General features: G+C 40.5%; 1 protein-coding gene across 4 annotated transcripts in view; it reads right to left on the bottom strand.

Moving 5' to 3' along the window:
• Window positions 1-22,887, bottom strand: part of JADE1 (jade family PHD finger 1) — a 59,940-nt gene that overhangs the window by 34,228 nt on the left and 2,825 nt on the right. Inside the window, exons 1-2 of one of the 4 annotated variants that reach the window (XM_077766748.1) lie at window positions 21,163-21,441; window positions 7,811-7,888 (exon numbers count right to left, since the gene is read on the bottom strand). In XM_077766748.1, coding sequence (XP_077622874.1) covers window positions 7,811-7,888; window positions 21,163-21,181 — 97 coding nt within the window. In that variant the 5' untranslated portion in view covers window positions 21,182-21,441. Of the gene's footprint in view, window positions 1-7,810; window positions 7,890-20,045; window positions 20,081-21,162; window positions 21,442-22,887 lie in introns of those variants that run through there. The other 3 variants (XM_077766880.1, XM_077766828.1, XM_077766960.1) reach the window with 3 other exon arrangements.

Below are 22,887 nucleotides of genomic sequence, written 5' to 3'. Positions count from 1 at the left end.
TGTATGCAAAAAAATAAGGGATGATTTTCTACCATCCAGTAACAATTAAGAAAAAGATAATGCTCCATTTTACTTTACACAGGTGGTGTATATAAAACCTAGATTTCCCTGCTGAACCAGGTGAGAATCTGACTAGGGAACTAGATGGCTCTTCCATGTCCAGCAGTGGGTATCTGTTCCTGGTGATCTCTTCTGGTTTACTGGTGTTCAAGCACTATGTTAAGAGACATCAGGCACAAGACACATATGGCTATTTACAACATATAGGGCACCTAAGTTGATGTTGTGCACACAGCAGATTCTCAAAAAAATTTTAAGTGGAAAAAACTATAGTGTTGCTGAGGACAAACAGTCATGCTCACTGAGAATCACCACCACTGTAACTCAAGAACTGAAGGTGGCATGCACCAAGAATATAACCATTTTACCTATTAGAAGTTAGGCTTTAAGAAAGGAAAAAAAGAAGATACGCTTTTGTGCTCTAGGAAAGTGAGGTCATGGAAAATAATGCATTTAAAGACAGCTTGGTGGGGCCACTGCTTCCTGTCGGGAATGCACTGATATCTACGAAACATTCAGAAAGTCTACAGGCAATAGACTAAAGTCTTGATAATATCACACCACTCTTCCCTATAGCCATGTTCTTTCCAGGCATCTCCCAAATGGTCAAGAAGCTCCTAGAACACTATCCAAACAAAATAATTTTTGCATCCCCATTTAATTAAAAAAAAAAAAAAAAAGTTATGTCGGTGGGGAGCCTGAGTGGCTCAGTCAGTTAATTTGACTCTTGATTTTAGCTCACAATCTCACATTTATTTATGATATCAACCCCAAGTCAGGCTCTGCACTGTCAGCGTAGAGCCTGCTTGGGATTCTGTCTCCCTCTCTCTCTGTCACTCTCCTGCTCACATGCATTCTCTCTCAAAATACATAAATAAGCAATTTTTTAATGTTAAAAAAAAGTTTTGTTATAAAACTTTTTTTTTGAAAGTATGTTGGGTGAAAACAAACAGACAAAACAAATTAAACCAGAATTGAGAGTATTTCAAATACCACAAGGAACGGGAGATAGTGACATACGCTACAACAAAACTCTAGGCACTTTAAGTTCTTAAAACCATGCACTAAGATTACACCTTGTTGGTGCTGCATTTTGTTTTTGTTTTTGTAATGTTAACATTTAATGGCAAACTAAAGCTAAGACTATACTAAGTAAAATTCTTTTTTATTGTTACTTTCAGGACATGTGCTGGGAACTCTAAAGATTGGGCAATGATATCTAAAACTTACTTTACTGTTCACACATAAGATAGGATTACCTAAAGTTAAGTCCACTCTAATGACAACTTTAGGTAAATTTAAAAATTCTGGACAGGTACACAGTTTAAGAACAATTCTCTATTTAAAAAAAGCAAAAGCATTCTTAATAAATACTGAAAAGAATGAATAGAGAGAAAATATCTTGTTTTCATATTCCCAAAATCCCACTGAAACAGCACTTTGTGGGGTTAACAATACAAGTTATAAAAGGTTCACAGATCACAGCATCATGGGCATGGATCTTGTACATGCACAGAGCATTCTGAATCCTGCTTTCTGGTCTGACTAGGTAGGTACCTAGAACACTCCTTTGAAATTAAAAATAGCCATGCTTCTTGCCCTAGATCTAAAATAAGGAAAAACCTCAAGAGTAAATCTAACTCACACTGCGCACACTGCCCACCTTGGTAACTAACGTGTGATAAGCCAGGGTGCATAGTGCATGAAAGGTTCAGAAATTACAATGAATGGTTGTCTGGGTTCATACCACCACAAAATGCAAACTATGAAGGAACCTCCCCACTATTAAATGACAAATCTCCTGCGTCTCAAACATTACTTCTAGACACCAAATACCACACTGGTGTTTTCAGGATGTTAAACTAGCCTAACAAACTAGGGCACTTAGAACCAGCAAGCATCAAATCTAGCAGGCCAGCTGGTGTCACAAAACTGCGCAGACCCAAAACACACACCTATGGATGATTTCAAGGCTAGGGACAGCCCCGTGCAAGTAAAGCAGTGCTGTGGAAATTCCCACCATAAAGTAAGCAAGTTTAATGTAGTTTATTAGCTATTTTGCTTTAAATGTATGATAGAAGACAAGCCTCTAAAACAATTGCTGTTTCTATCATGGGCTGACCCTACACCTCTTCCATCACAGCATAGCTTAGCTCCGTGGTCCAACTCGCTTCCAACTTCCAAAATACAAAAACTTAATACATATACTCAAAAAACTGGTTCAGGAATATTTCAACATAAATATACAGTTGGTTTTCAACCGACATACAAATGTGTCACAGTTACCCAGTGCTGCTGCCAACGACCATGTCCAACAGCTAAAGAAGACTGGTCCATGGACTAGATCATTCTGTGCTAATTGCTCCTCAATTGCATCCAAGAGGATGCTCATTCTACCTATCCATGTCAAAGCCAAGCCACTGTCAGGTTTGAAAAGGGGCAAAGCCATCTCTGTGTGCCTTAAGGAGACATGGGTTCAGTTCACATTCTGAAATATTTGAGCCAAAATCCCTACATTTCAAGAATGCCTACACAACTCCTTGGTGTCACAAGATGCAACTGATGGAGGAAAAGGAACAAATTAAACCCACAGCTGGGGCAGGGTCAGTAGGCTAAGTGTCTGCCTCCTGATAATGGCTCAGGTCATGATCTCAGTTTGTGAGATCAAGCCGGAGTCTCTCTTTCTCTAAATTGTCTCCCTCCTTTTCTCTCTGCGGCACTCGTGCTCACTCACTCTCTTTCTCTCTCAAAATCAACATTTCAAAATTTTTTAAAAAGTACAGTCAAGGGGCGCCTGGGTGGCTTAGTCGGTTAAGCGTCCGACTTTCGCTTAGGTCATGATCTTGCGGTTTGTGGGTTCATGCCCCGCGTCGGGCTCTGTGTTGACTGCCAGCTCAGAGCCTGGAGCCTGCTTCAGTCTGTGACTCCCTCTCTCTCTGACCCTCCCCTGCTCACGCTGTCTCTCTCTCTCTCTCCTGGAAATAAATAAAACATTTAAAAAAAAAAAAAAGTACAGTCAAATAAGAAATGTAAGTAGAATCAGAGTTAACTTTTATGCAAAAGAGAAACCACCAAAGACCTGCATGAAGGTAACCAAGCACAGCCAATTGAATTAAGAAAATGAAGGCAAGTTATCACAAAATATAAGGAACTCATTAGATGCAGTGAGACATAAAGAGGTACAAAGCAGAAAGTACATTTAACCCACTATAAACTGTGGTCTCTCTTCACCGTTTACCTGTAAGCTGGAGAATACCCAGAAAAACTGAGGTCCTCCCATAACTTTATGTTTACCACTCATCAACCTGCATTAATTACCACGTGCAAAATTAGTAGGTTTGAATTGCTCTCTTTTCTGCCCATTCATCAACACAAGTAATGGAGCAGAGCTCAACTGGATAAATGGAGGAGACAGACATGTTTTAGGGCCAATACAGGTGTGGCAAATGGGTGACCCAGGAGGGTCCCCAAAGGTACCTGGTTCGAGACCCCCAATAACACACCAGGCATTCCCACAGGGAAATCAATACAGCCCTGAGATTAGGAAATTCAACCAGAAAAGGAAGCCCTGCTTCACTTCAGGAAAAATTTTAAAGTACATTTTTCTCATTATTCCTAAAAAAAAAAATTTTTTTTTAATTTCCCTCTGGGCCTTTGACAGGCACATTTAAAAACAACCAAAAAAACCCCCAAAAACATCATTTTCATTTGGCTCCCTTATCCTAGCCAAAGATCCCATATTTTGGGGGGAAAAATGTGCCAAATGGACAGTATTCATTAAGTAATATGTAATTCTTGTCTTACTTGTACAGGGAAAAAAAAATGTAAGGATGCTGATCAGAGCTGTTAATTGGCCTGAGATAACAATCCATAATTCCTGCCAAAAGAAAGGACACTTGATATTTGATGTTTTAATTAGCCTCTGCAGCTTTATTGAAGACAAAAATGCAATCTTCTTTAGGTTTTGGAAATACTGAACAATAGCTGGTGAATCCCACTCCCACATCTGCCAAAATCCCTAAGGACAGAGGATCCTGGAGTGGGAAGCAGGAAATGAAGGGCTTGTTTCCCTGGGCCACACCCTGGCACGATATGTAACTTCAGAGACTGGCTAGGGCCACCCAGTCCCAAGAGCCCAGCAATTACAGACACAGCCTACAAATACCCCAACACTATTTCATCCAACAGTATGGCCAGTCCTCCACAGGGCACCTGGAGAAAGGCTTCAAGAACTCCAACTGCAGCTGGATGAGTGCTTGCACTGGCACAGAAAATGCCGATCCATCCCCAACTGTAAATACCACACTGGTATTCCCCTGGATCAGGCCAGAAAACAAAGCAAAGGACTCCAGCCCCAGAGGCCAGCAGGGCCCAGCCATGGCTACAGTTGGTGTTGTGGCCCCATGGTGACGTCTGTAGCTGCCTCTCCTCCACTTGGACATGTTTTGCATTGGCCTGGGAAGTGCTGCCAAAATTCTGTCAGGGCTACAGGCTGGAAAGGCTGGGGAGTGGCCACTGCACAGACCCAGCCCTTCTTGCAATCAGAGCTTTCCAAGTGCCCAGACCCAGCTGAGGACGGTCTCAGTTCTGTGGACCCAACTGCATGGGCAGAAAGCACCCCATTCAGACAACTATGGGCTTACACCAAAGGATGGGCTCTAGCACAAATAGGCAGGCTGGTGCCAGAAACCAATGCTGCAAGGCAGCTGCCCTAAAAGAGGGTTGGAAAGTGTATTCCACAGAGTGGACATGTACATATTTTTATAAGCTTTAGCATTGCAAGGGTTCTTATTGGGATTATTTTTTACTCTTATCATTGCCCACCATAATTACCAAGTCATTAAGCCTAGACAGACAGCACGGCCATAAAACATCAACATATACTTTATACTGAACTACCTGTGACAAAAGGATGCCCCTAACTAAGAGGATCATTCCCGTCCTCCACCACGACCACTGGATTTCCATGTCTAGCCTACACTAGGATAGAACCCAGCTTCATGGCTATCAAGGGTAACCTTCCAGTACCTATCAATATAAATGCTCCTTAATGCTCTGCCTCCACCTTCTTTAGGGAGACTAGCACAGACAGGAAGGAGTGTATTAAGAAGAAACTGGCTGTCATGCCATTAAGGTGACTTTTGATGGACATGTTCTGGTGAACTTTGGGCACTCTCTTCTTCCATTTTAACAAGAGTTCGGGGTAGAAATTCCTATTTAGATGAAATATTTGGTCTTCTAGGGCTGTTTCAGGCTTAACTGTGTCCCCCAAAATTATTCTTTGGAGCCTAATTCCTAGTACCTCAGAACGTAACTACATATGGATAAAAGCCTTTAAATGGGAGATTAAGTTAAAATAAAGTCATTAGGGTTGACCCTAATCCTATCTCACTGATGTCCTTAAGAGGACACTTAGACACACAAGGACACCAGGGAGATACATATGCTTAGAAGAAAGACCGTGGGAGGACACAGTAAGAAGGCAAGCCAAGGAGAGAGGCCTCAGAAGACGGCAAACCTGCTGACATCTTGATCTTAGACTTCCAGAACTGTGAGAAAATAAGTATCTGTTGCTTAAGTCACCCAGTCTGTGGTATTGGTTATAGCAGCACAAAAGGACTAATACAAGGGTCTCCACTGAGGTGGACTAGAATGGGCCATGGTCCAGAACTACACTGTCCAATATGGTAGTCACTAGCCACGTGACTTCTTTTAATTTACATTTTAATTAATTAAAATTAAACAAAATCTTAAAGCCTAGTTCCTCAATTACCTTAGACAAGAACATTTATATCCTCTTGGGCAGCTCTAGACCAGAAAGAGGAAAGCTCTAAGTCTGAGAGAACATTTCAGGAGAACCTTTTTTTTAAGGTTTTATTTTTAATAATTTCTATACTCAATGTGGGGCTCCAACTCATAACCCTGAGATCAAGAGTTGCACAGTCTTCTGACTAAGCCAGCCAGGTGCCTCCAGGAGAACCTTTTCTAACCCAGTTAGAATTTCCTTGGGGGAGGAAATGAAGCAGCAACAAAAGCAAACAGTGTGAGCACATACCTGTTGCTTAATGCCAAAAAAATATTAAAATAGGACTCTAAGCCTCATATTGGGCATTATTAGTATGTGAAAGTAACTCATGAAACCTTCTTCTGAACCTAAAAAGACTTTTTTTTTTAAATTGCTGTAGGACAAAACTGTATTCAAGCAAACATTTACTGAGTACTCCGGAGAACATTCTGATAGGCACCACAGGGGGCAGAAAAGAAATATCTCTGCATGGTTTTACCTCAAGGAGTAAAATGCCTAAGTAAATATCAGAGAAAGCAGGGAGTAAGGGCTGTGCAATGACAAGTGCCAAGAAGTTCAAAAGGCACTCCCAAGGGCTCTGCCAAGTGGTTTTAACTGCAGGTGCCTGGGCACAGACCCTCAACACCTTTCCTGAAATTAAAAGAAAAAGCCCTTCTCTCTGGAGCCCCCAATCCTCTGTGTCTCTCCTTCCCTCACCCAGTTAACTCTTCCCTGTGCCAAACTCAGCAGCTCCTACTGTCTGCCCCCCAAATTCCTAATCCCTTAGCTCCTCAAGCCCAGCCCTTCATGATGTAGTCAGTTTCTACCATCGAAAGTACCCCAAACACCTGACACCCCTCCTACAGGCACCAAATCTACTTCCCACCATCCCATGTCTGTACCCAAAACTCCCAACCAGAATGCTGTGTTTGAGTTCTTCTGTTTTTCATGCTTCTGGTCCCGCCCCCATGCTTCTCATGGCTTAGCAGCCAAGGGCCGCTTTCTAATTTGCAGCTTTTACACTCCTGCAAACTTGGAAGACCAGAAAATTAAAACTAATCCTATTTGCCTAAAAACTATTTCATCCTTTGGGACCTGTACAACTTTCAACTCCTGTGTTTCCCTGGCCCTCCCATCCTCTGAATTCATGCAGACATATATACAATTCTACTCAGCATCAAAAAGACATCTCTATCACTTCCCTANTATGACAAAATTCCCTGAAAGCAGGCCCAATACCTTTCCCATTATGCAGCAGGGCAAGCACATTTCTCTGGTTTAATCTACAGTGTAAAACATAAGCTGATGGGCTACAGCTCAGGCACTGTGCTAAGTACAAAATTTCCTTGTTATCTGAGGGAAGCTCTTCGAGTAGTCTGTTAGCTTCTCAATACACAGAAGCTGTGTGACATTTATTTTGACTGCCTGGAAGCCAACTAACTTCTGGTTCTCAGTTGCACTGTGACAATATAGGGATGTCAGGCAGTAGTAGTATTAAATATGGTCACGCTGAAACTTCAAGGGAAGAGCATGGACTCCTGACTTACTAAAAACCCTTACTTAATATTTTTACAACACACTTCAATCTCCAGTCTTCAATCTCCTGTTGGAGTTGGACTAGTTGATAATTACCTGGCTTTAAGGTCCCTCTTCCTAAACAGCAACTAAGTGTCATAAATGATGTTTAGGAAAAACAGACACACCAGTGCCTCTTGGAACTGGATTATTCACCCTTTGATAACAAACAGGAAGGTTGAGGAATGCCCACCTGCAGTCAACCTCACCAGAAAGATTTGGTTACAGACCTGCAGTATCACACTCAGATGTGATTCTCCAGGCCTTGGCTTTCTCTGACCTGCCTGATAAGCGAAGGGACTCAGCTATTTAAAGCATTACATTAAAAAATCATGTTTTTACAGTGACCCAAACGCTTGTAGGCTCCAAGAACAACAAAGCAGGACTTACTGCCATTGTCGTCAGAATCCTCACTGCTGCTGGGAAGGCGACCTCGTTTCATGATCTCCCCGGGAAACAGCAGGCAGCCTGCAAAGCAATGAGACAGCACTTAACCCAAGATGATAATACACAATCATCAAGTTGTGCTTCAGATGGCAGCCCAGGATTTACAGCATACAAAAGCAAACAATCGGCTTTAAGGAGCATTTGAATTGTAAACAGTAAAAAGACCAAGGATACATAATTAGGTGCAATCATTAACAGAACAGGTTCAAAAAGGAGGGGGGAGGGGTGGAGAAGTCACGTATCAGTAGATCTCCCAAAGGTGCCAGGCTTGTCTCTAGTTCCAGTTGACATTATCACTACCAACTACTCCAGGAGTCTTTTTAGCTGACTGGCGGCAAGCACTGCAGGAAAAAAACCAGCGGCAATGAGCACAGTGCTTCCTCACTACAGACAGATTCATATTTTACGTGTGTATATGGGGGATGGGGATGAGGCTGTGTCTGAATACGTGAATATTTACACTGCACTGGGCATGATTATGCTTCTCAGGCAAATTTTGCTAAAATAATCCTAAAAGCCAAATAACCTGGAGTTCTAGGAACAAAATAAACGGGGGATTGGGAAAGCAAATACCTCCTCCAGCCATCTCCAGCCCCTCAGCACTCACAGCTGGAACAGGAAAGGAGCAGACATACAATTTCTGATCCATCTCCCTCCCCTTTATTCATGAGAAAACTGAAGCCAAAATGTTTCAGCAGCAACTTGCCCAAGGTCATACTGTAACCAGGAGCTTTGAATTCCAAAACCAATTTCACTGCACTTGACCCGCCTCCTTATATCCTGATCCAACCAACCTAACCCAGTCAGACAGACACCTGGCCTGCCTTGCTGACTCCTTCCAAATGATAAAAGACCCCCAGCACCACCAGGTAAGAGAATGACTGCACTCAGTTGAGAGTGCAGTGGACTGAGATTAAGAGCCAGTCAATGAACTTTTTAAGTCATATGGTCATAATTACACAGGCACCTCTCTAAAGAAATCCAAAAAGCTTTTTTCCAAACTGAAATTACTAACCCCTTTGACATTGTTAGGACCCTGATCTTACTGCATAGCAATGATTCCCAATGGAGGAAGAGGGCTTTTCAAGTGAGAGGTACCCACCCAGTCCCTGAGAAAAGAACATCCCAAGGTCCCCTTCACTGGGAATCATTGCATTAGAATGTGGTATGTTTGTTTCCAAGAGTGTGCTGCACAGGCATGGTATGGAGCAAAATGTGGAGAACCACTGTGTTAGAACAAGACAGAAATTAGAAACCCAAAGCTCTACCCTAAATGGACCTATAAAAGAACAGACCAAAAAAAAGCAGAAGACACATCATGCTGTTCCCACCTACCAACAAACAGACCTATATGATTCACTCAAATATTCAGGCCCTACTCCAGAATTCTAACACTTTATATTTTCTTTCTGACACACTTACCGGTTAAGGTTTGTGGTTTTTTGTTCACCAAGTGAACAATTCTTCAATAAAAGACAGGAGTTGTGATCTGGGTCATGGGCTATCTTATGGGCTAGAGTTTCATACTGCGGGGCAGGGTCACAGTCCTAAAATCCACCCACCCTTTTTCTGCAGAGTCCCCTTCACTCATAACTAAACACCCAGCAATCTAGAACTTGGCCTGGAGTAGGCCCATTCCAGTCAGAACCTTCCACAGCTAAACACCTGTAGCCCAGCCCCCACTTGGAATGACTATCTTCCTTGTCCTGTCACCATGTGCCAAAAACTGACAGCTAAACTCACCTCCAACCTTTCAGAAGACAGTCCTCCTTACCTCCCAACAGGAGGCACAAAGAGAAAAGGGAAAAGCAAAGGACCACACATTCCTAACAACTAGCCTCAGCTTCTCAAGGCCTAGGTTACCAAAGACCTTTAAAAAAAACCAAACAAACAGGAAATTAAGAAAAAAACGCTACCTAAAAAGGAATTCCTTAAAAGTACAGTGCGATGTGGCACAAGAAGGGTGCAGCTCCCACCTCCTGAGCAGGTGTGTAAGAACTGAGAAGAAAGAGGTGTAGAAAGCCCAAGAAACACTCCCCAGCCAGAAACAAGGAAACTAATGCTGACAGTATCTCCATTGACTCAGACAACTTAAATTTATCTAAGGAGAAGAGCTTGAAGAACTTAGAATCATAATATTTTTGAATGAAAGCATTCCCCTCCTAGCCTTCAAACACAACTCCTGGAGAAAACAGTCACTAAATAAAAAAAGCAAGCACTGGCCAAAATAGAATGATGCTCCTAAACACACATAAAACACACTCTCAAGCAAAATTATACAAGTAAAAGAATAAAAACAGTCTTTTCCTCCTAATGAATTCTATTTTCATCCACCCCAAAAGATCTTGAGAAATGAAGGTTGAGAATGCTACATTGTACTTCTCCAGGGAACCTGGCACAATAAACAGGGCTGGTGCATGGCAGAATTTCTTCCTCTGTGGCTCTAATGTACTTAAACCTTGACGTCAGGCTAATTCATCTTACCTGGGGCTACCTGCTACTTCAAGAAATCAAAGTACATGCTACTATCTTTAAGATATACAATACAGGAGTTGTATGCTTCAAATACCTGTCCAATAAAAGCCAGTGCAAACGGTAGAGGGCCCCCACATCATTACCATCGCTGACTCTTTTACAGCATGGCTGTTTATTATCTAGATGGTGGAAGGCGCCCCAGAAAATGACCTGTTTCTGACCTCACGGAACTTCTGGTCTAGTTGAGGAGCTAGACAAGTCAGCAGAAATTCAGTAACAGTGCACCTGACAGTGGTAAACATAAGGCCCTGAAGGAACAGAGGCTGATGGAGTCAGGGAAAAGTTCTGAGCAGAGTCCTGAAGAACAAATAAAGGGGAGGTATCCAAAAGTGCAAGCACAAGATTTTGGGCAAAAAGCATTCAGGTATCGGGGCGTCTGGGTGGCTCAGTTGGTTAAGCATCCGATTTCGGCTCAGGTCATGATCTCACAGTTCATGGGTTCTAGCCCCACATCGGACTCTGTGCTGACAGCTAGCTCAGAGCCTGGAGCCTGTTTCAAACTCTGTATCTCCCTCTCTGACCCTCCCCTTCTCACGCTGTCTCTTTCTCAGAAATAAATAAAAGACATTTAAAAAAAAGTTTTTTAAGCATTCAAGTATCTGACAGTATACATATAACCTACCATATTACTCTGCACAACATCTTCCCATTCAGAATCTTACTATTTGCTCATCTCTTTACTAATATATATCCCTTTTTTTACCTTATATCCAATTGCCATGGCTTACTAATTCATAATGTAGGACTCTTTCAAGTTCCTCTAACTTTGTCCCACAGGTTTGTCTTCAAACACCTATACCTGGATACCTTTCATCACCTTCCCTTCCATTCTCCATGCCCACAATCTCCTACCCCTTCCCATTATCACAACAGATTAATCCTCTCTGTGAGGCGACCAGCATAAGCCATTCCCTATGCAAATCTCTTCCTGTGTTTGCAACTGGGTCCAGCCAGAAACTCATCTGGTGTCTCAAAACTCTAAGCATCTCTCCTAACATCTCCCCCAAGGTGAGGCTTGTCTCTGCTGGGCCAGGCCTCTTTCCGTTCTCAGCCTCTGATGATGCTGGCCTCTTTGCGTTTTCTTCCCTACGTACCCCAATACCACCTTTCTCAGGGCCTTAGCTAAGCCACCAAGCATGGTCCACCATTCCAATTAAAAGTACTTGCATTCTCTACCAGTCATTTCATCTTTTCTAAAAGTTCTTTTTAGAACTTTTTCACCTACTTTTTAATGTGCTATTTTATTTACCAACTCCTGCTTTGCATCATCACCTAAATGTTTCATATATGTGTGTCTCTAAAAATTTACAATAAATTCATCAGAATGGAAATCTTCTTTAGTTAAATATGAAATAAAGACATCGCAGAGAGGGCTCCAAGCAAACCCGAGCCGCACAGGGCAACTACAAGAACTCTTGGACCCAGAGGAACTCTGGGTCCAGTCCTCACCCAGACAGTCGGCTGGGTTTCATCAAAACTGACTCAAAGTGATGCAACTTACACTCAAAGTGTCCATTTGCCATGAGAAGCTTAAGAGCTAAGCAGACAAAAGTACTAATTATTAGGCATTTGGGATTTTGTCCAAAAAGAGGAAGTCTACCTAGGAAGTCTGATTATAATAAGGACATTGCCTAGAAAGGCCAAGTTAGAGGAGGCTGTTGGCCAAAGACCCTGGCTGGATCAGTCAAGTGACAATCCTTTGGCACCTCCATCTCCACTGCAGGGAGGGACGTGCCAAGACAACCAGGCACAAGTTCACTGCTTGGGGCACCACCTCCCCAGGAAGCATGGGCACTATTTATACTACAATCCCTATTGACATTACAAGTAAATCACTTTCCTTCCATCTCTTCTGACACACAGTTTAAAACCAGTAGACTAATCTATTAATTAAACTTGTATTAAGTTGGATACCCAAGATACGGTGAACAAGATATGGAATGGCCCATGGGAAGACACAGTAAGCAAATAACTAGACAAGCAGCTTAAGTGTGGTAGGGAGACAAAGGTTACAGGATTACCATTCACAGGACTATGGTGGGAGATGGGGTACAGAATGAGATCACAAGGTACCTCAAAACCTTGAAATTTAAGTTTCCTCAGGCTGAAACTAGGGGGGAAAAAAACCCATCAGCCATCAGCTGAAGGAACTCATCTCCAAGGTGGCTCAGGAATTTGAAAAAAGAGTTAACAAGTTCAGTGACCTGGGTGTGGTCCCAGGGAGGCATGAGTGGTATGTGATTCTAAGGAAGAACGGATGGGAAATGACTTCAGGGATAAGGAGTGAAAGGGTTTGACAAAAGAATATGATTAAGAATTTGAGGATTGTTTATTCAATGCTATTCCTGGGAAAGAGGGACCGATTTGAGGAAAACAAACTGTCTACTTACTTGAATTACTCACTCAAGCAGAACAGAGGCCATTTATCAGGCCATAAACTCTATAGTTACAATAAGGATTACACCCTAGTGACTTTATCTTATGGCTCATATGTAGAAAGCCAGGTTTCTTCCTCAAAGTGTCTACTTTATCCATTATGTTTTATTCTCATTTATTTCACTCTAACGGAGTTCTAGAAGGTACTCAATACCTCTAACTACTTCTCTATATTAACCATCTAATTCAATGCTATGTCTATGTATTAAAATAACCTGTTGGATGAATAACTGAGTTCATACATTAACAGAATCCAACACTCACTGGGCTTTATAGAATTTGAGATGCTTTCACTTTAATATCTAATCGACCTTTAACTGGAGTTACTTCTGTCACATTATTCTTAAATTTACTGATGTCTTTCCATTTTCTGCCAAAGTTAATCTAATACCTAAATGGACTGTATTTAAAAATGTATTCAGAAAATGTGTAGTGAAATGTGTATTAAAAACATATATAAATGAGAATATTTTCAGACACCAAGTCATCTTTACATAAAAAGTATTTTATAATGAGCTAGTTCCTTTCTGTTCTGTTTGCTAAGTTCATACAATCTGAATTATTTTTAAATATTATGTAACTGAAAGTATAATTCTTAAGTTATTGATCTTTGAATAACCCTCCCATAAAAAAAAACTTGTATTTTCTTAATAGGTCACCTATGGAGTACACAGTACTCAATGTAACAAAGTATTCAAATATAATAATTTTCTATTCCTCAAGTGAATATGAAAGAAATCCAGCTAGTTTCTTACCGGTTTTTAAAGACATTAATTGCTCAGAAGTTTTTCAAACTGGCAACACTATCAACTTTATATGCTAACAGTCTAAAAATACTAGAGTGACTATTACTCAAACGCAGCTTTCTCACTCTAAGCAAAGGGTTATATCTGGTCAAAAAAAAAAAGTCACATATTTGATTTAACTGACAAACTGCTTAGATCTTAAGTGTTAAAGTTTTAACCTTGTCTAAATATTTCAAACTCCCCAAAATGGGAACTTTTAAAAATGTCTTTTATAATGTCATACATCAAAATCTATTTTAAAAATGCTGCCCAAGCTACTACAGAGCCTTTGCAAAGACGTCACACTTGAAAATATTCAGAAAATTTATATTAGCAATAAATAACCTCTCCCAAAAAAGATCATAACTTATCAGATAATGACTAGAATATTTACTCCTATAAACATCACTAATAAAGCCCAAATGCTATACCACATTAATTCACTGTAAATTCTTCAAATATAAACTCGGTCTTTTAAAGCCAATAGAAACACTTTTTAAGATTTTAAAGAATTTACAAATTTGAGTGATTCTAAATGAATCACAAGCTGCTCCCATTTGCCGATTTATAAATAATCTAATCTCTGCTTATGAGCCCTAAAAACAATCAAACCCCTCCCAGGTCTCTCTAATCATCACTGACTCAAATGGAGTCAGCAACTGAAGAGCAGCTATGACAAAACAGTGCAATTATTTGTATTTAGAATTTTTTTAAAATTTCTCTTAACGTGGAATAAATGAATTCACACCAGAACTTAATAAAGGTAGTCAGTCACCATGACCAATCTTGAGCTTCTATCCCTATTTCCATCTACTCAGAATTCTTTTTTGTTAGATCTACACGTTCAGATATGGAAAGATGCCAGAGACACATTAAGTAACACACGAAACTGCAAGGGGCGGGACCTGAATTATAGGCCCATTTACATATAAAAGGGACAAAAGAAGATAATATATATACACACCAACTGCTTGCTTATTCATTTCTGAAAGAACATAAAGAATATTAATAATGGTGTTTATTTCTGAGAAATGTGACCAAAGTGTTCCAGATGGAACGGTTTAAGAACTTTTACTTCTCTTTATGACCTTTTGTATGACTTTTAATTGCTTAGCCATGATCCTGTGCTACCCTTAAAATAGTAAAAATTTAAATGTCAAAACCTTTCTTTCCTGGTAAGACCCTGGTAGCACAACTTCTGAGTCCCTTGCAAAGCACCAGCCTAAAATAAGCAGCCATCAAAAAACTATTTATCCCCCACCTCCTTCTTAAGATGGAGTACCAACTGCTTGTGTCTGGCTTCTAAAGAATGTTTCATGGAATACAGCAGAAGGAAAAAAAGCAGAAAAGGTAATAGGTAAAAGGTAATACCATAAAATATTATTATCACCCACTCATTATTTGCTTCAAAAGCAAAGGTTTTCAAAACACGTAAGAATAGCCATTACCAGCAAAAGGTCACTAAAAATAAGAATAGGAAAAAACTAACCTAGACAGGAAAACTAGGGTTTAAACTACCTTTAAAGAATAAACATTCAACTTCCTATCCATTTCAAGAGTAGTACTATTTTGGAAAAAAATAAAAATAAAAAAGCTACATTCCAGAGATGGCTACCAAATAGGCCATTTCCTCCACCCATCATGGCAGGCATGGTTAATAAATTGAGTCATTCTTTTCCACAAGCCCAGACATGACTTCACAATCCTCCTTAACACAGTGCTACCACTCAGAATTCATGAGATAAAGCCCCTATTTGCCCATATTCCTACCCCTCCTTACATACTGTTTTTGACAATTTGCCAGGGAAAACTAAGGTTTTTTTTCTCAAGGACTCACTGAAATCAGGTATTTTGTGATTCAGTCTGCCCTAGGATCTATGAGCCAAATTCTAATGTATATTAGATATATATTATATATCTCCACACGAATCAGGTCAAAGTCTAAAAGTCCTCTGATGAGTAACACTTAAAAAACCAAACATTACAGAGGATAGTTTCTGCATGAACCAAGGTAAGAAAGAGTAAGGATGGAAAGGAGTCTGTCTACAAACCCTTGGAAAAGTCAATAAATGCGAAGTGTCTACAGGGTAATTTTAAAAGATTTTTAAGCGTTCAAACCAGATGTTCCTATACAGGATATACAAAGCAGCTTCTGCAAAAACCAGACTCAACCAGCTAATGACAATTACACTGTGCACAGACTGAAATGCAGCTGTTTTGAGGAACTTTGTTCCTTGATTATAGCCGGTTGTCAGAAACTATCAGTTACCACTAACAATGTTAAGTCACCAAAAATTTTTAAAGTACTGTTAAAAAGACAATTAAAAAAAGATGACTCCCAATGTATATTAGAGGACCTAGATAGCACAACGCCTTTATACATCTGAGTTACACACGAAAACAAACATTTCATCATAACTGCACAAGTCGTGTTATTATGGTCATGGAGACATAAAGATGGTCTCAAAACCTAGCAGCAAGGTCTGGAAAAGTATTCTGAGTTCATGGCTTAAAGGAGTGTCACCCCCATGAATTGGATCTATAGGAAATCTTCCCAAAAGAAACCCATAAATAATCACAGTGCTAGAAAACATTTCAGAGATCATTTAATCCACTTGTCCTAATTTTAAAGAGGAGTACACTGAATTCTGGAGAGGTTAACCAGCATGAGCAAAGACACACAAGTCTAGAGCAAAGCCGGTCTCCAAACAAAAGACCAGTTTCCAAGGTGAGCGGGCATTCCAACGTCAGCCACTTCCTCCCAGGTGAGTCCTCCCAGGTGAACAGACCACAAGCTTCCGCCTCTGGGAAGTACTGTGACTTTTAAAGACATTATCTAGAAGATTTAGGCCATTTACTGTATATTATCAGGGGGCAGACAACTAAAATATAATCCATGAAAAACAGTCTGTTAAGTTAGAAACTGAAACATGGTTTCCTGGCAAGCTGATAGGAAGGTGGTTGTAAATCCCATTCCGCCTGGTGTAGCATTCAAAAGGTAGAGCTGGAGGAAGAGAGTGCTAGTTTTCTGAACACTAATCACAGGGTTGTGGATCCCCAGAACAGCAGACATTGGCTTCTGATTGGTCAGACACACACATCCTACTTGGAGAGAAGTTACCTCCTTCTGTAGGGAACTCCAGTTTATAATGCATGTTCCTTTTCTAAGGTCTTCTTGGCCTGGCCCCCCTTGAAGAACGTGACTCCCTAAGGGTGCTTTCCCAGGTACACAAAGTCCCAGGTTATAAATTCTATCCTCAAAGGGGATATAGGAACCAAAGAGTTAAGAACCACAGTCCTCAGGCTAGCAAACTCCCTCCACATTTATCAAACAAACTTCTGATTTCAACTTATTTTCAAGTTCCTACCAGAAAGGTAACTTAGCCCCAGCAGAAGTAATCTGGTGACCAGGTAATGCTGAGTCTCACTATAAAAAATCAAAGTTTCACAGCCCGTTTTCATCCAGCCCCTGAACTAAAAATGGTTTTTACATATTTAAATGGGGGGAGATCAAAAGAACATCTCATGACACATAAAAATTACACAGAATTCAAAATTTCACTGTCCATAAATAAAGTTTTATTGGAACACAGCCATGCTCATTCATTTACCTTTTGTTGTTTTCACACTTCAAAAAGCAAAATTAAACAGTTTTAACAAGAGACCCTCACACCCACAAAGCCTAAAATATTTACTATCTTAGGTGGCCCTTTCCAAAGAGCTTACTGATCTCTGCTACAAATCAACATACTGGCAGTAGGTTTATAAACCAGCATTATGTAGGTTCAGTGAAATGTAAATCAATGACCAGGTCCTGAGCAAACAAGTGCCTTAAAGCTTACAAAGTTAAGGATCAGACACACTCGTTCCTTAAGAAGTTTTTAACTAGAACAGGTAAGACTCGAAAGACAAAAGACTCAAAAGAGGAGAAATGGAGCAGGATGCTCTAAGCCACTTAAATAAAGGCCATGTCTAGAAACCTCTGAATTTTTCCTCAAACCCCTGAGACTTACTTGGAGCCAGTGTATACTAAATTATAAAAATTTCTAACAAGATTGTTATCTGACTTTCAAGCCAATAACCAATAAGCAAAAAAAAAAATGACTGTTCTATACAGGCTTTTTTTTTTTTTTAAACATTTATATATTTTTGAGAGACTGAGAGAGACACAGTAGGAGCAGAGGGGGAACAGAGACACAGAATCCAAAACAGGTTCCAGGCTCTGAGCTGTCAGCACAGAGCCCAATGTGGGGCTCAAACCCATGAACCATGAGATCATGACCTGAGCCAAAATTAGACACGTAACCAACTGAGCCACTTAGATGCCCTGACAGGCATTTAGCCATACACAGTTAACAGTGGTATAAAAGGATCACAGAAAAATCATAAAAAGTCATCACCGGAATCTAAACACTACACTGATATCCAAAGATACAGTTAAAGGTATCCTCCAAATTCCTGAAATGGCATGCAAATTTCAGTGTTTAGATTTTTCTGGGAGAGAAGTTCCACAGGTCTCAGATCTTAAGTATCCTTGACTTAAAGTTACAAGCCACAGTACTCAGCCTACACATCTTGAGTGCATCATTAGATTTCAAGGCTGAACAAGTGATGCTTGTAAAGAAAGATGACCATGAGTAATCAAGAAAAATCCCATGTTTAGTATACTTGTTTAGTATACTAAATCATGGTTAGTATATTTGTGTTAAACAAAAGCAAACATGCAACTTGGCTCCAATTCTAGCAACTTGTTAACCTTACCAATTCTTGCTCCTTACTCTGGAGTAAGGAGTAAAGAAAAGAAACAAACTACTCATTTTATTTTTCATTTGGACTCTTACCACTGAAATCTTCACTTAAAATAAACGCTAAGAAACTTAAAAGCTAACAGATTTAATGAAATCTCCTAGGGGCACCTGGGTGGCTCAGTCGGTTAAGCCTCCAACTTCAGCTCAAGTCATGATCTCACAGTTCGTGGGTTCAAGCGCCGCACTGGGCTCTATGCGGACAGCTAGCTCAGAGCCTGGAGCCTCTTTCGGATTCTGTGTCTCCCTCTCTCTCTGACCCTCCCCTCCTCACGCTGTCCCTCTCTCTCTCTCTCAAAAATAAATAAAACATTAAAAAAGAAATGTTTTAAAAAAAGAAATCTCCTGTGCAGACCTTAAATAATCAATACTATATACACAAACATAAATTACTGCCAATTGTGAGCACTTTTAAATCAAGAGACAATTGTGGTTTAATTCTTTCAACAAACAAGCCTCCAAAACCCAAGGTTTTAAAAATGAACTTACTTCAACGATCTTCCATCAATTAATTATGTTTTAACTCTACCTGGAGAATTAAAAGCAAGAAATAAATACTGGACTGGTTTTAGAGTAATCAAAAGTTAGAACCTAACTACACTGTATGTTAACTAACTTGAAAATAAATTAATAAAAAAAAGAATCTTGAAAAAAATGTTAGATCCTGAACATCTGTTAAGTACACATAATATACCATTGGTCTAGAGTTAGTAAAGGATTATGAATGGAAATTTCCAGCAACTAAGCTTTCCATTCCAGGTCTAGCAATATTTTTGTTGCTTTCAGGTGAAGAAAGACATCCTTAATAAGCATTCAAGGCTTAGGCCAGATAAGGCCACAAATAACATGCCCAGAGTCAGGAGCAATATCCTCTCAGGCTAGATTTTCTCTGGACTCTGAACATTTGACCCTAAGCTAAACTTGCAGACAAGATACCACTTCCACTCAAAGGTAAAAAGACCCTCTAGGGCCACCCTGGCATATTTTAGGAATGCAGGGTAACTTACTCCATCTGAGTCCACCAACTGCAAAAACATCAAAACATACACCCCTCACAATCATAATAAACCAATAGATTTATAGAAGTACACCAGATAAATGACAATAAACTCTCAAATAAGCCTCAACTTTCTGAAATATCATACTACAAATAGTAAACTTATTAATTGTCCAAATTTTAAATACATGTGCTGCAACATCTTGAAAATGGAGAAAACAGACTGAAACCTAAAACTTTCAAGGAAATAACTTAATGTCTCAAGAATTAAAACACTTCCCCAATTAAGGTTCCTACAAGGCTTCTGATACTATCTAAGAAACTACTGACTCCAAGCAAAGCCACTCTTTACTTAAAAATTATAAAAAGTGGCACCTGGGTGGCTCAGTCAGTTAACCTCCCAACTCTTGATTTCAGCTCAAGTCCTGACCTTTCCTAGGCATGAAATTAAGCCCCAGTCAGCTCCGTACTGAGCATGGAGCCTGCTTGGAATTCTCTACCTCTCTGCCCCTCCACATCTCGAGCACAGACACATTCTCAAGATAAATATTAAGAAAATTTTTGTAATTAATTTAACAAATTAAGAGTACTGTTAATGTGGTGCCAACATTTTAACTTACAGGGAGGGAATGAAAGAAGTTTTAACACTGGCAAACTGTTTGAACTGAGCCAAACCTTCTCATGCCAATCCAAATAAAAAGCAAAATGAATTGGTCAAGATGTCTATTTTATTAACCTTGTGGGAAAACTGGGTTTATAATGCAAATCCGGACAGCTAACTATAATAATAACTATAATAATAATAATGAGTGTCCCACAATACTAAAGAAGAGCTCCACCAACAGGAAGTAAGCAAACTGTGAGATTCATATGCCTCTTCCTAACTCCTGACAAATCCTAGATATAGAACATAATTAGCATTTGATATCTTATGTTTGCTGTTCCAACTACCACAGTACTGAAACACAAACAGTTGATAATTCTTTTCCCAACAAACCTGCAGACAAATACATCAGGCAAATTTCCTTAAAGCACTTCAAAAAGATAATTTCTCAATCTAAAACCCAAATTACAATAAAGTGCTATTTGTATTTCCAACTTTTTAAAAGTCCAGTCATGATTAATTCCAAAGGCTTGACTCCTCAATGTCAGAGGTTCTGTCAAAAAGTAAGTACAGATTAAAATCTACTTACGGGAAATAATAACCAGATGTAATAAATGATCCTCAGCTGGACAGTATTAATTTAGACAAAGCTGCTCTGTTATATTTTACGGCCAACTGTGGAAACCTGAATACATCTCAGTATTTGAGGAGATGAAAATTTACCAAGCTGGCCAAGGGGGGGCGGGTGAGGGAACCTCCTTAATACAGTAGGATTTCCATTAAAATATATATATATGCATATGCAATTATCTATAAGTGATCTCTGGGTGGTAGGAATGTGTTATTATATTTGTCTCTCCGTATTTTCTAATGTCCAACAATGTACATGGAACACCACCTCTCTAATAATATGTTAAGCTACTAAGGGCTCCTTAAAGTCAAAAATCAGTATTTATTAAGTCCCTACTATAGACTAGTCACATGGAGATCAGCTTTTATTTCAAATCCTCCAAGTTTTTAGCTAATCCTTCCCCCCAAGCTTCTGAGTTAAGCAACAGTTCATTTTAAAATCTAACATTTTCTTAAACTCCTAAGAGTTTTTTTCCTCTCATCTGACTTTCAGGCACACTTACCATTTTTCAGTTCTCCCATTACAGCTCTTCTTTCAACTTTAGTAACTAATTAGACGAAAATGCTCACGGATTTTTCGTTACTTCTAAATGAACATATATGTAGCTTTATAATAGTTAAAACTTCTGTGGCAACCCATCCAACTTTTCTTACTACAAAGCAGCTTACCATTCCAAGACGGAATCAAGTTCAAGTTCTACTGCATATCAGGAAACTCCCTGTATGTCTCGCTGTATTAAAATAAAGGGAGGGGGCGCCTGGGTGACTCAGACCAGTTAAAAGTCTGACTCTTGGTTTCTGCTCACGTCATTAGCGGTTCTTGAGTTCCAGCCCCACCTCGGTCTCCGTGAAGCCAGCAAGGAGGTTGCTTGGCGTTCTCTCTCTCCCGCCCCCTCCCTCGGGCGCACGCACGCGCACACTCACACACTAAATAAACCTAATAAAAAGAGATATCGGGAAACAAAAAACACTTAGCTGTAAAATTGTGTCTGTTGTAGACCTGAAAATTCCAAGTCCTATACAAATATAAAAATATACAAACTTAAGGAAGAAAAGAAAAATACCAATCAGGAAAGTCATCTGACTTTAAAATGACATTAAATGAGACCGAAATATTTGGAATAAAAGAGCAGGAAAACTCTGGGTTGCAGATATTTGTCATGAAGTGTCCCCCCCCAAAACATCCTCTGTATCCCTCCAACATGTGTTGCCCATTCTACAATTATTGTGTCAAAAATGTTAAATCAGTGTAAACGTGGTTATAATGAACTCTTCCTTTCTATACCTAGAAGTGATTAAATCTTGATTAGCTTTGGTGGACCACTACTAAACCAGCTTTCAAGGAAATAATTTCCCAGTACCTTAAAACTAGCTCATCAGCTTTGAAAGATAACAGCCTTGGGCTACAAGTAACTAAAAAGCAAGGCTTTCACAGTGGGTTTCCCGAAATGCAAAAAATAGTTCACCTAATAAAAACCTTTGGGAAAGAAGCCCCTAAGCAGTCCCTTTAATGGAAACCTCAGATTCTCTCCCACTTTCCTTAAGATGTTGCTGTAGTAAGTCATTCAACTGCAGCTATCATTTTACAAAAAAGAAAATTTAAATTCCCTCTAGGACGGAGTAGACGGAGGGCTACAGACTCTCGCCCCCGGCGAGGCGAAGAGGGGCGCCTGTCCTCGTTACTAGAAAGCCAGCCAAAGCAGCTTTTAAACGGTCTTCGGGTGACGGCGCATTCCTAACGGGTTTCGAAGGCACGTTTAAATCGCCCGCTTTTTTGTTTGCTCTCTGCATTCACCGTGCGCCGGGGCTGCAGCCACCCCCGCGCGCCCGGGAGGGGGAGCCCAGGGTCTGGAAGCCCGGGGCCGGGTAGTTGGGGGGAGGGGCTGGAGTGGGGGAAACCCGGGGCAAGGAGAGCTGGGGTGGAGGACCCTGGGACGAGGAGCTCGTGTGGGAAGGAGAAGTGTGGGGTGGGGTAAGAGTAGAAGGCAGGAGAGGGGGGAAATCNGTGCGCAGGGCCCCGGCCCCGCGCGGCGCCGCCCCCTCCCTCCCCGCCAGCCTGCCTCTCCTCCCTCTCCTCCTCCTCTTCCCGAGGCGACAGAAACAACAGCGCGGAAGGAGGGGAAAGTAACTCCCGGCACCTCCACCGGAATTAGCCCCGGTGCAGTGATGACACCTTCTCGTGGCGCAACCAAGCCCCGCTCCCTCCGCAGCGGCCTCCCCGCCGCCGC

The sequence above is a fragment of the Crocuta crocuta genome, unplaced genomic scaffold, assembly GCF_008692635.1.
Source record: "Crocuta crocuta isolate KB4526 unplaced genomic scaffold, BGI_CrCroc_1.0 scaffold120, whole genome shotgun sequence".
Lineage (NCBI taxonomy): Eukaryota > Metazoa > Chordata > Mammalia > Carnivora > Hyaenidae > Crocuta > Crocuta crocuta.
Note: the sequence above shows the minus strand (reverse complement) of the source record. Positions and strands in the feature narration are given on the sequence as shown.